General features: G+C 42.2%; 1 protein-coding gene across 2 annotated transcripts in view; it reads left to right on the top strand.

The window, feature by feature from the left end:
- LOC106578703 (tyrosine-protein kinase Yes) overlaps positions 1 to 14,052 on the top strand; it is a 48,347-nt gene that overhangs the window by 8,430 nt on the left and 25,865 nt on the right. For both annotated transcript variants that reach the window (XM_014157819.2, XM_014157821.2), the window contains exon 3: positions 11,731 to 12,015. In XM_014157819.2, coding sequence (XP_014013294.1) covers positions 11,739 to 12,015 — 277 coding nt within the window. In that variant the 5' untranslated portion in view covers positions 11,731 to 11,738. The remainder of the gene's footprint in view (positions 1 to 11,730; positions 12,016 to 14,052) is intronic.

Raw genomic sequence — 14,052 nt, 5'->3', positions numbered from 1 at the left:
TATTATCAAGTGCTTGTCAAATTGTGAGAGACTGATGAAGAGTGTGCAGATTGCAACTTTTTTCATATCATCGTTAAAGTCCCATCATGCAGCCTTAGAATGTATTAAACATCAAAATATATAGCCCAACGTTTATCACAACTAAAGTTGCATAAATAACTCTAAATTAGGCATATAGGAGGACCAGTTTCTTTGTTAACCGCTCAACACAGAATAGCTGCATGTGCGCAAATCCTTTCTATTTTTATTAAGCTATGTTCAATTGTCTTCTTCATACTATAAAATAATAAAAACAATGCCACGGAAATAAATGAACTAGTGTAGCCCACAGCCATATGGCATAGCCATATCAGGGCCTAACATAAGGACTCAGAGTATGCTATTCTGTTCTTCTGAAATAGACTACATTTTCTTCTTATCATGTTTCTTTAGACCTGTCTAAAATAAATCATGGATTTATTGTGATGGTGTAGGCTATATTACATGGATTTATTAGAATGTAAAAAATGTAGATGTTCCAAAGGTCTGCATCAGTGTCTTGTAGGCTATGCTTGGAAGCCAGGAAATACTGAATGTGTTGGTTAATTAATGGTCAATTACCGTGAGACTGGCAGTTATTTGCATGACAATCACTGGCTGACAATTTCATAACCACCACAGCCCTAGTGTCAATCAACGTTTCTATTTGTCACTGAGTGATATTTAGTGTACAGTATGTCATTTCACCTGCACCATTCATTATTGTCAGGCATGAGCTTTATGTCTAAGTTACCTTGTTTGGTAACAATGACCCAGAACAGCAAGGTTGACTGATATCCATCAGCTAACCAGTTTGTCTGTTTGTTTCTTTCCTATTGCTCCTCCTCGCTCGCTCTCGCTCACTCTCTGTCCTTGGTAGGAAGAGCACATAGAGGTGTCATTGAGATGGCCTCTTGGCTGTACTGAATGTGTGTATTCATCAGTGAGTTTCCTTAGTGCGCACACTAATTTGTGTGTGCACGTGTGCTTGTGTGTAGACTTTGAGCATGCGTTTTTGTGCGTGCGTGTGTTTCTGCCTGCCTGCGGCCCTCTCAGTGAAAGCCACAGCAGGTGGCCTGGAGCAGAAAGGCCCGGCGGAAGGAAGTCTGGGCCAGAGTGATCTGTCCATTTCTCACTGACCATCCCAACACTCCCTCCATTTCAGAGCAGTCAGCACAGGGGATTCATGTCCCTATGAGTTCTAGTCTGGGTGCCAATCTGTTTCTGCTCTCTTGCCAACTCCTCATGGAACTGTAATGTCAAACAATGACATCAATGGAGTTAGCAAGAATAAACAGATCTGGGACCAGATCTGGGACTATTAGGTCTAGTCCTCAAACAGCTCTTCCTGCTACGCAATCAGGCCATTTTCATCATGATGGGGCGAATCCTAACTTACACTTATTAAATCGAGTTTTCAATTAGTCATGTATTGATGACGGCAATGGGAGAGTAAGTGGCAATTCCTAGGCCGTCATTGTAAATAAGAATTTGTTCTTAACTGACTTGACTAGTTAAATATAGGTTTAATAATAATAAATGTAATGAAGGAGTTAGTGGAAGTTAGGATTCAACTTGTCTAGCGGAAGTCTGATGCAGAACTCTGGAGAAGGGTGAAGTTGCCCCTAGATGCTGATCTTTGGTCAGTTTCACATTTTCCCCACTCTAGATACAGTATGTACTGACCCTAGATATGTACCTAGGGGAAATGCCACCCCAGAGCCAGAACTCCAGGCTGTTTAATGGTGAATGAACATGTCTCCGCTCACCTCCATGTTATTAGCCCAGGGCCTTTCATGAAGCTTGTGTGGAATTTCCAGTTCTTTCCCACTGTCAGGAAAGAATGGGCCGGGGACGGAGGATACGATATACACAGAACCTTCATTCCACAGCAGTCTACAGTAGAGGTCTTCACGGATCCACCTGTAGCCGAATACCAGAGACCCAATCCAGGACCCGAGTGGGTCTAGATGCAGAATTCTAAATAATGTCATGGGTCTGGGTTGCATCTGATATGATTGTCACGGGTCTTGGATATATGTAATTTTAACCAACTTGTCCGGATGGACCGATACAGATCCGAACGCAACTGCTGCAGTAGAGAGAGAGATGCATGTTATAATTTCTGCTGCTGCACTTTGCTTTTCACGAGAGGGCTTGTTGTTGGCCAATCACAAGTCATCAAAGCGGCAACAGGCTACAGTCATACAGGCTACAGTCAAGTTAAGAGATATCTAACCAGTGGAGGAAGATGGAATTAAAAGTTAAAGGAGAAGGATAGGCTACAACTGGTAGGCTGGTACTTTATATTCTGAATGCAGTCGTTGTTTGTAAATGTGAAGGACGAGAAAGCCCATTTTAATGCATATCAGGTCCGGATTGGAAAGCCCCAGGTCCAATTTGGAATGGGTCCAACATACTATAATTATGTTTTGCCATGTTCAGCAGAATTGCCGACAATATTATCTTATTCTGTCGTAATGCGGTTTCTATTTATTTTTTGATAGCCCTACAGAATATTGTAATTCTGTGATCTGAGATTTAGAGTAAACACATCAAATCCCTTTTGATGACGGAAGCTGATTCTCCTGTTTTAATGTGCATTTAGTGTGACTATTTTTAATCCTCTACCATTAAAACTTTTGTGGAGGGACTCAAAGCTCTATTGGTATCCATCCAAATATAAGTGGACTGACAAACAGTGCAGACTGCCAACTGATTTAAATCTATACAGCTTTAAATAATAGCTCCTAGCTATCATAGCTCCTCTCCAGCCTTGACCCTCCAATCTGGGCTGACCTTTGGGATCACACAGAAGGGACCACTTTAGCCCTTTTAATCTTATCGGTGTTATTTTGTCATAGTTTTTCTACCAAACATACTTTCAATAAAGTTTTGTTATGAGCATTTGCATTTTCCTCTTTAAATATATTATCTGTCCGGGTGCAACACCGTTCTAAAGGTTATTTAACTCTGTGGCAGCCGAACCTGCCTGCGCAAGAAACACAGTGCACTCAGGACAGCGGGCTGTTCACTGAAGAGCTGTAGCACCAATCACTGGTATGGAATACATATAAGGAACTTCGTCATTCCTTCTCCTCAGATCCCACCTAGTCAAGTCTCACACCACTACACCAGTCAAGTTTCACCCCTCTTTAACACTCACCCCTCCCCTAGTCAAGAATCAACCAGTGGTGTTGCGCAGTTTTGCGAGGCCTCTACACATTTTGCCATGGGGCAGAGGGATAAATGTGCAGTTTTATAGCTAATGTCATTCTTTTCTACACATTTTTCCATGAGGCTGAGAGAAGATGTTGCTAATTTACTTGAATTCTAAGCATTTTGTCATGGCTTATGACGTGTTCATATGCTGTCTGGGTGGCTTGCAACAATATAGTTTTTTAGCCCGGGCGAAACACTGGTGATGAAACACTAGTGAGCACACCAGGGGTGAGGAAGTCAGGGGGTCAAGGAGCCTCAGGTGGCGGTGTAACTCCAGGTCCCTCTCTGTGGAATGTATGAGGGGCGTACCGTTCAGCTAAAGCAATTCCAGAGTGAAGTTTCCCCTAGGTACAGATCTAGGATCAGCTTCCCCTCAACCAATCCTTAGTGAAGACAATGAAAAACTGACCCAAGATCACCGTCTTGGGGCAACTTCACTCTACACCAGCCAATGCATTTCAAACGTACTAGGGTGTAATCTGAGCCACAAGAACCCTATGCAAATCAGGTCTACACTTTTGACGCCAAAATGTGTTTGTGTTTTCCTCAGCTTGCTACATAGTGATATTTGCTGTCTTAAGCAAGCTATTCCTGAATCTTTCGCTGTCTCAGAACACAATGCTTTTGATTTAGACAGAGGGAAGTATGAGGCAACTTCGACCTTGTTTTGGAAGGACACGTTTCTATTTCAACATCAGCTAACCACTGTAATGAAAGACCTCCTGAGAAGTCTCGGAGCTTTTCCCTGATAAGACAAGACAACACGTCTATGGTCTGCATTTATTCTGCCTCTCCTTCAGAGGAAATGTTTGAGGGTTGTAATAACAGAACTTTTCCTTTTTTCGACTCTACCTCGCCCAGTTACAGTAATATTTCCTTGTGGACTACTTGCTACACAGAATGACACTACTGGAAATCCTTTCATGTATGTGTGCTGTTATAGGTTATATGCTCAGGGCAACAGGATACTGTCAGTAATTAGAACATGTTACTAAATTTAGCTCCAAATCAACAAACATATTGGCAGTTTTTTGTTTAGTATTTTTGGCTCTGTAATGCATGAATAATGAGAGCCTCTATGCATTTTAGATTCTTGGAATTGAGACTTAAGGCTCTTTTGTGACTTTGGATTCATGGGAAATCATTAGAGTACATGACTAATGCCCTTAAGGTTACATTGTGAACTCACTCTTTGTAGGCCTAGGAACATTGGGATAACTGCCTGTTCAGGGGCAGAATGACAGATTTGTGCCTTGTCAGCTCGGGGATTTAAACTTGCAACCTTTCGGTTACTAGTCCAACACTCTAACCGCTAGGCTACCCTTTTAAACAATTTAAAAGCAATGCTACCAAATACAAATTGAGTGTATGTAAACTTCTGACCCACGGGGAATGTGATGAAAGAAATAAAAGCTGAAACAAATCATTCTCTCTAATATTATTCTGACATTTCACATTCTTAAAATAAAGTGGTGATCCTAACTGACCTAAAACAGGGAATCTTTGCTAGGATTAAATGTCAGGAATTGTGAAAAACTGAGTTTATTTGCATTTGGCTAAGGTGTATGTGAACTTCAGACTTCAACTGTATATCGTATACCGGGGTATTATGAAATAGCTACGGGATGATTTTTTTCAATACTGTTAACTATTTCTCACGTTTTTCAATACATTTTTATATTTTTAGCTATTTTTTAAGTAAATACCTCCAGTCAACTTGTACAATATGTTAGAAGATTAAGCAGATCGCATTCTTATTTCACCTGTCACATTATTTTACATTATGACGCTTATGTAGTTCCCCAGCACAGTTGAGCAGGTCATGTGTTTGTTTGTAAATGGCACAATGGGAGAAAGCGGGATCAGGTGATTCCAGCTGTGTATCAACAGGGGTTAAGTTTTATATTGAAAGTCAAGTGTTTTTTTTATGCTTCAATAAACTGATCAGGGGTATGCAACTATAGTTTTCCTTCACAGAAAATACATTAGTGCAACACATTCAACAGAAAGTAGCTTCATTTTCATCAGATGACAACAGAAGTGCAACGCTATTTGGCTGGAAGACACACAACTAAATGAGTTTTCAATGAAAAAGCAAATACGATGCATGGCCATCATATTTCTAATGTTTAGGCCTGTCATAGAAAGAATGTAGCCAGCTACATTTCCTAATGTTTTGCTCAAAGTTAATTTTGCATTTTACCAGAGAAAAATAGGCTGGCTACACTGAGAAAAGTACTGGAGAAAAGTAGCTAAACATCAGCCAGAGCTCTGTCTACTGATAGAATGCCCGTTAGTGAATTCTCATCCAAGTTTATAAGTGCAACTGAAGCACAAAATTTGTTGAATGCCGAGCAGAAATTACAATAAGAAGCTTTTTCCATCCATGTTTACAAACATAGAAAGATATTTCTTAGGAGTTTTATCATATTTTTTTTTCCTGCATGAAAAATGCATAATTCTGTGTTAACATGACCCCTAAGTTTAACTTGCTATCTAAGTAAGTGGCTGAATTAATAAGGTGACGGGGCATCGTATTGTGCTAGTGTTCTGCTGTGTTTGAGAAGTCAAAGCCTTTTGGTTGAGTTATTTGTACAGCTGCCACTGCTATCTTGATTTCCTTGCGTTTTTTCTCCTCTCTGTTCTTGGTGGTCTCCTCCTCCTCCCTCTTCTCCGAGCAGAGCAGGCAGGCCCGTTGCCCTAGTGACTCCAGACTCCACACAGACACAGCGTGTAGACATGCTGCTGGAGAGCCAGTACGGCATTCGTCAAAACTATTCATTTGCACAATGTCTCTCGTTCACATTCGCTCCTATACATATATGTATATTTTTATGAGCTGGATTGCCTGTCTGCAATTTCTTTATTTTAGTTTGCGTTCGTTATAATATAGGGCCCTATGAAATCCGTTTTATTTTTTGCGAAATTCCATATTTTTTTTTCCCAAATTCAGTTTTTTTCCATTTTATCATCAGAAAGTGTCTAATAATGTGAATGAATAAAAAGTCAACAATTTAAGTACATTTGTAATGATGCAACACAACATTGCACAATTTTTTTTATCAAGGCAAGTGCTTCAGTACAGAGTTCTACTAAGTGTTTCATTATAAATGGAAAAAAGTAATGCAAGAATCTAGGCAACAATGCAGCCACCTTCTCCTCTGTTTCCAGCTGGCTGAGGATGTTTGACTGCCTGGGATGATGCCTTATCTGCCAACAAAAACTCTGTACAAATGAACATGCTCTGCATGGTACTTCACTGCCTCAAACCAGCTATTCCATCTGGAGCTCACTACTTCAGGAGGAGCCTTGGCCTGCACAAAATCCTTTATAATGAGGAAGCTCACCCATCTTCTCTTTCTGGCAGGCTTCTTGAAGAAGCCAGATCTCATCCATGTCACAAGTGATGCAACTTCAGAGAAGTATTTGTAGTGCTGCCAGGTCTCACCCACCAGCCTGATGACATGGCAGAACCAGGTTACATGGACACTGTTGGGTATCACTCCTTCAGAACCTCCTTGTATGCCTTCAGGCTGTAGGCGGTATTGTGACCACTGCCCGGGCATCATTCAGGTTCAGATCGTTGCTGTGGAGGGAGGCTAGTATAGCTTGGAAAAACGTTGAGTAGTTGCTTCTGTCCATGAAAATGACATCCACCAGAAAGTACTGGTTTTCAACACCTGCAATGAAAGATAAGAACAAACTTGAATTATGTTTTAACCTAAATTAATATTGTGACAAAATAAGTTATTTAAATTTTCAAGTGTAAACACAATCTAGATACAGCGATAGTTAGCTAGATGGAGAGGCAGTGTTCAATTCACATTGCAGGATGTAAATGTAGGCTATGGCAACGGTATATTAATAGGCTGTTAACTCACCAATGACGATGTTTAGAATGCTGAAATCCCTTGCATGTCTTGTCAACAACCACCGGAAACTTATTCCCACGGATCTTCTGTAGAACGGCAGTCACATGTTGGTCGAACACACCGGGCAGGTGCGTTTGACGGAGGCTGCTCTCATTTTCGGACAACGCTCCTCCCTGTTTGCAATGCTTCACTAGAAACGGCCGTAGCTTTCTTAGCTTTTCTAAGGGGATGTAAGACTCGGCGCACCCTGCCACAAAGTCCTGAATAAATTCTCGTCTTGAATCTGCTGATGTCCTTGCACTAGTAATGCTTGTTTGAAGAGGCTCTGGCTAACACGGTGCTTTTCCTTGTTCTTCACAAGTGCTCTAGACTTTAAGTGGTCATCATACATATTTTTACGGGTCCAATCAATAGTGTGTTGACAGAATTTCTCAGACGGCCTCTTCGACATGTTTCTCAAAGAGACAGCCAAGTTATGAGGTGACGTAAGGGTCCCACACGTGACCGACACCCCCCCCCCAACCCCAAAACACCCCAATCGAAAACGGAACTAATTCTCTAAGCTTACTCGTCTGTAATTTTACAATTTATGAAATCATTTAGGTTAATACAATAATTAGGCCTACTTTAGATTAAAAAACAAATAGTATGCAAAATGATTATGTAATATTCTGCAATGTTTTACAGTTGATTACATTTTTATTGCCAAATTCTACGATTCCGTCCACATCGCGGAAATCATAGGGCCCTAATAATATTTAGCTAGTGGCCTCCATGGAAATTCGCAATTTCTTGGTAATAGACGCCCAATTACTTGGTAATAGACGCCCAATTACTTGGTAATAGACGCCCAATGGGCTTTTTTGTGTTTTTGGCTGAGATAATCATTATCAGCATAGTCTCTACACTGTGATCAATGCAGAGTAGATGAAATTGCAACGCATTCCTATCTCATCTCGCCTTGCCTTATTTCTCCCCCCTGGTAATCTCTGAGGAGATTGTGCTTGGTGTTGAAGACTACAAAGCATGATGTGGGCTAAACCTATCATGTCATTATGTCTGTGGGCTGCTTTAACTGTGGCCTGTACTGATAGCGGGTTAGCTGTGAGCTGATGAAGGCTGTCAGCCAAAGCCTGCCCAGCCACTCCGGATCACGCCATCACAGCCGAGAGTGTCGTTAAGCTCCTCCGAGACAGAAAACCATCAGATCACTGGTAGCCTGAGGACGTTATCCTTCTTGAGGACTAATGTTATTGGGTCACAGGAAGGATCTACACAGACAGGTGGCACAAGGAGAATAATTAACTGTGGTAAATGAAGAGTGCTATGGTGGAAGTAATAGGAGAACAATAAAAGGCTAGGGGAGTAGTTGGGCCTACCATTTATGCCCTCATCTGTTCTTCAGGTTGTTCCATCCCCCACCCTCTTTCAACCTACGTCCACCACACCAGGTCTGTACATACATGGAAGCGGGTTGTTATGTTTCTCTCATCATCCTCACAGCCAGCGCAAAGCCTCCCTCCTCATAATCCTGCATACAGTTGGCAAGGGGATTCTCTCTCTCTTTATCTCTCTATCTCTCTCAACAGATTCTTCTCTGTGCTGACAGTCCCCCATGTGAGAGGGTTTGGCACAAAATCCCAGCCCACTCTCTGTATCTTTGGCACACGCACATGTACACATAAAAAAAAAAAGACAGTAGTATTTATCTCTACATTCAGAGCAAATCTCTACCGCTCTCTTTGCCAGGCAATGCTATTCTGCTCCGATTATCTGCATTTGTATATCGGAGGGGGGCTATGGGGATTAGCGTATGGGCGAAAGCATGACATGAGATGAAGAACAATCACTTGTAATACTGCACTAGGCATCTTCATGGCTACGTGAACCTGCTGCTGTGCCCATTTACTTAGAATGGGAGAAGAGTTTCACTTGGGCCATGGATTAGGGAAGGGGCTTTTAAAACGGCTCGGGTGTGAACGCTTGGAGCGTAAGATCACGTTCCCCTCCACCGCTGTCTGTTGATACAAATGCGCCAGAGGAACAGGTGTGTGTGCGTGTGTCTACCCAGTCGGGTGCTGCTGAATGTGCACTGCCTTTCCAGCTTTACGTGTGTGTCACCCAGACTAATCCAGTCAGTTTTCTCAGCGAGCTAGAGCTCACTCACTATATGACTGTGTATGACTCACTGTGACGTAAGGGGGGCGAAGTTGGCGACTGGTTGACTGTGTTTCCGTTAGAAGAATGTTGCACCAGATGGTCTCTGAGTTTTATACAGATGTAGTAATGGCATTGATGCAGGCTGGAGCCTTGTGACTGGGATGTAAGGCCTGGAACTGTGGCGTGGCAAGTTAAGTAACCTGTCTCTGGGCCACTTCTTTCTGATGGTAAAGTTCAAACCAACCACAGTCAACCAACCCAACCATTCTGCCCTCCAGGAGCCAAGCATACCATCTCAAGTTAAAAGGGAGGGTGGGTTAGACTCTTTTTAAAGGGAGGGCTTTTTCTGTAGTTATGTGGCTGACAGAATTCCTTGGCCTCCGAGCTGAACATCTGTGATTAGATTCATATGGACCAAATCTGCGTTCACTTAATATAGTTTGATGAGATACTTTGACTCTGTATCAATTTGTAAACATTAATTTACCATGAGTTCTTTGCTAGGTAGTGTTCGCCCGATATACCTGCGCCAAAACGCAGGTATTTTTCATCCTATAGCTTGATCATCTTCTTTTTAAATAGTGAGCCAACATGACAGATCAAAACACATTTTCTCATTGCTCTATCTTGTCCCTCTACAGCAGACATAGAGTGAGCAATATGTTTGGAACATTGAATCACAATAAGATCGCAGTATCGAATGGCAATACATATAGAATCATGAGAATACATATCGTATTGACAACCAAGTATCGTGATAATATCGTAACGTTAGGTCCTTGGCAATTCCCAGCCCTGCTCTTAAATCAGTTTTATAGAGAACTACCGACACGTAATTCGAACCATAGCATGCAATTTATTCAGTGTACTTGGCAGTTCTGCTACTGACAAACTCTGTGAACTTCTTCTGACATTCCCTTTCTGTCTGTCTCTGTCTTCTAGGCCAGTGTTTCGCAATCATAGGCGTGCAAAATTCCGGCAACTTTCCCAAAAATCACAGGATTTCCAGAAATCCTGGTTGGAATATTCCTGTAATTAGGAGGGAAACAAGATGGAAATCTGGGGAACCTCTAACCAGGATTTCTGGAATATTTGGGAAAATTACTGGAATTTTGCACTGTATGTCCCTAGGATGTTGCTAACTGACAGGTCGCTCAGATAGTCAGTTCACACTGATTTAGTCAGCTCTCAAGAGTAAATCAAAGTCCTCCTTCAGAGTAAGGAATTAATCGTAGCTTGTTTGCCAGAAGGCTCCCGATTTTTGAAAGACAGCTACCCACCTCAGGGTAGAGAAAACGATAGAGAATCCTGGCTGTAACCCTCTGACTAGAGCAGCTGTTTCCGGATCAGTCAAAACATCCCCTGACTGGAGCCTGCTATAGGAGCGTGTCTGATGGCAACCGTATTTACTAGGCCTTCTCTTCACAAAGGAATGCCTTGACATAACACTGGCAAATTCTGTTGGATGGAAGAATGACAATGCAAATGGGGAAGACGCCAGTGTAGATGTGTTGTAGCTTTTTGGACATATGGTTTCACGTAAGAGTTACTGGTGGTTAAGGCGATGTGCCGATTCGCCAACCGTCTCCTGAAGTATGTACTTGCACACGTTATTGCATGGATTTAGCAATGGTGGAAACTCCCTCCTGCCAATGCTTACACCATTCCTATGCTTTTAAATCCATGACGGGGAGTGTGCAAGTGCACACTTCAGAAGAAGGATGGAGAATTGTGATGTTTGACCTTATTGTGATGTTTGACCCACAAAAGAAGGAGCAAATGTTTATTCTGGAGAAAAAAAACATGCTTTTAATCCTTTTCTCATGATTTCTCACTATTTCGCCTACATCAGCACGGCGTTTCAGATGCTGTCAATTTGGAATTCATATGTAATAAACATCACCTTAAATCCTACAGCTATACAACACAACAGCCCTAAACCTCCTTATAAAACGTATTTAGACCGTCAACACAACATGCATGTATTTTGCGTTGGATACGCTAGACTAGTGTTGTCTCAGTCGTGTGCTTGAACCCGGTCATGTTTGATTATGACCATGTAACATGTGTTAGGAAGAGTGATGCTCTACAACCAAATCGTTTCAGATCAGATTTAGGATTTTTGTCCCCAGATTTATAGAGCATCTGGGCTTGTGGTTTAAGTCATAAAATGACAAACAAATGGTTTATGACAGACATTTAATAGACGTACAGTTGTCTAGGTTGCAGGACAGCTACATTGGTAGTCATCTCATTGTTAAAGGCATCCTCCTAACCAGTCCATATGTTTTTTATCATTTTTTAACCTCTTTGCTCTTTTTCCAACTCTTTCATCGTTGTTTCCACTGATGAAGTGCCACCCCTGCACACTCAACCTATCACATCTATGCCGAGGGTGACACAGTGAATACTGTTCTGAAACTAAGCTCTAACTAAGTGTGTGTGTGTTTCCCTCCAGACGTGACTATGGGCTGCATCAAGAGTAAAGAAGACAAGGGTCCCACCATGAAGTACCGGCCGGACAATGCTTCGGCCTCGGACGTCATCGCCCCCCATGTAGGCCCCTACGGGCCCGACCCCACCCAGCTGCAGCAGAACCAGCCACCTTCCTCTGGACCCGCCACAGGCTTCAACCCCCACGCTATCACCCCCTTCGGAGGAGCCTCCATCATGACCCCCTTCGGAGGGGCATCCACCTCCTTCTCCGGTGCTCTCCCCGGTGCATTCCCCGGTGCCGTATCAGGTGAAACTCGCCTACTATCCACATAATCCTAGATATAGATCTTCAAGCATAGCCTACCTCGAATTTTCGTGCGAATTACCCATTGACATTTTAGACTTGCCCTACTATTTATAGAATCCGAATTTGAGACCTTAAGCCGGGTAGCATCCCCCCTTGAGTTGCGGTGCAATCACGTGTTGACATCAATGGATGATTGGTGCGACACGTTTGTATGCATGCATCTTTCGAGTGTGGGTTTCTTTTCGTACCCGTATGCCTTTCTATCATAACAGTGCTATATAAGCACTCTAAGATGTGCCATATGAGACTGCTATGGTTCCTTCACAAGGGCCCATATACTTATTCTCCAACAGAATAGTTGGTGACCTGACAACTCAATATCCGGAGTCGCTCGAAAATCCATCTGCCATTGTGTTCCAGCCAATTCAAATCCAACGGTCTATTGTCATCTCCCTCTAGATGTCCTTCAGTCACGTTGTCCACAGGTGCCATTAGCAAAAAAATACATCTTTTTATAGGTCTGATAAGGTCCCAGTGAGCAGGGAGATGAGATTGAGCCCTCCTGTATAGGTGGGATTAGGTTTGTAATCCCCCCTCCCTGTTGTGTTATCTGGTCCATGGCACGTTATGGAGTTCCTCTACCAGTTAATTGGATTAGTGTTGGCAGCTTTGTGTTGTTCAGCATTGGTTTAGATGAATATGAGCTCCCTGTGAGGTGTGGCACACTATGGGCCCTGGTCAAAAGTAGTGTACTAACATACATAGGGAGTAGGGTGCCATTTGGGTCGTAACCATAGATGGTTATCCACACAATCTGCCTACCTATCTAATCTCTGCCCAGTAAGCAGGATGGTTTACAGTGTATTCTGTATTGACATTACAGTTGTGAGATTAGATGACCTGTGCTATGCTATTATTCATGCTTTGTAATTATGTTAGATTTGCACCGAGCTGACGTAAACATTTCCCCTACGACGCTAAACAAACAACCTTGATTAAATCCACTCCTGTCAGAGCAACCAATGTAGTATCCACCCCCCTGCCAAATGAATGCCTGACATGAAGGACAGTCTTTCCCTTTACCCTTCTCATTGTATCCATGGCAGACCTGGGTTTAAATACTATTTGAAATCTTTGCTTTAGGCTAGAGTGCCAGATGTGCAGTTTTCAGCTATTCTATTGATTCCATTGCACCAGGAAAGCTCAATTAAGCCCAGTTTAAGTATTTCAAATAATTTCAAATAGTATTTCAACCCAGGTTGGATCCAGGGCCAATGGCGTGTCTATGTTGCTTTCCTGACACGTGGCATTTTTGTACACTGGACATTTCCATGGAGTAGAATTAACGGCAGGGAAATATCTACAGGGAGTGTGCAGGCTGGAGACCACGGATCTATTGCTGCTACCCTCCTCTCACAACAGTCTGTCACACTACACATACCAGTCACGTACCACCACTATGGAAACAGAACCACCGCTACAGATCTACTTTCTCTGACTGACCTCCCATTGGTCCCTTTTATCTTTGCAGCTGAGTTTGTTTCTGTCAATGTCACTGAATGTTGACAGTACCAATCTTGGCACAAAGGTCGCCAGGTATTTATAGAAAATCTTTCTATCCTTAGTAGTCTATTAGTAGCTCTGAATGCCGTCATATTCTAACTTTTTCACCATCTGTACTAGAGGTCAACCGATTCTGATTTTTCAACGCCGATACCAATTATTGGATGACCCAAAAAATCAGATTCCGATTAATCGGACGATTTTATTTTATTTTGTATTTATTTGTAATAATGACAATTACAACAATACTGAATGAACACTTATTTTAACTTAATATGATACATCAATAAAATCTATTTAGCCTCAAATAAATAATGAAACATGTTCCATTTGGTTTAAATAATGCAAAAACAAAGAGTTGGAGAAGAAAGTAACAGTGCAATATGTGCCATGTAAGAAAGCTAACGTTTAAGTGCCTTGCTCAGAACATGAAAACATATGAAAGCTGGTGGTTCTTTTTAACATGAGTCTTCA

This window comes from Salmo salar, chromosome ssa19 (assembly GCF_905237065.1).
Source record: "Salmo salar chromosome ssa19, Ssal_v3.1, whole genome shotgun sequence".
NCBI lineage: Eukaryota > Metazoa > Chordata > Actinopteri > Salmoniformes > Salmonidae > Salmo > Salmo salar.
The sequence above is the reverse complement of the archived record's forward strand: the minus strand, read 5'-3'. Positions and strand labels throughout refer to the sequence as shown.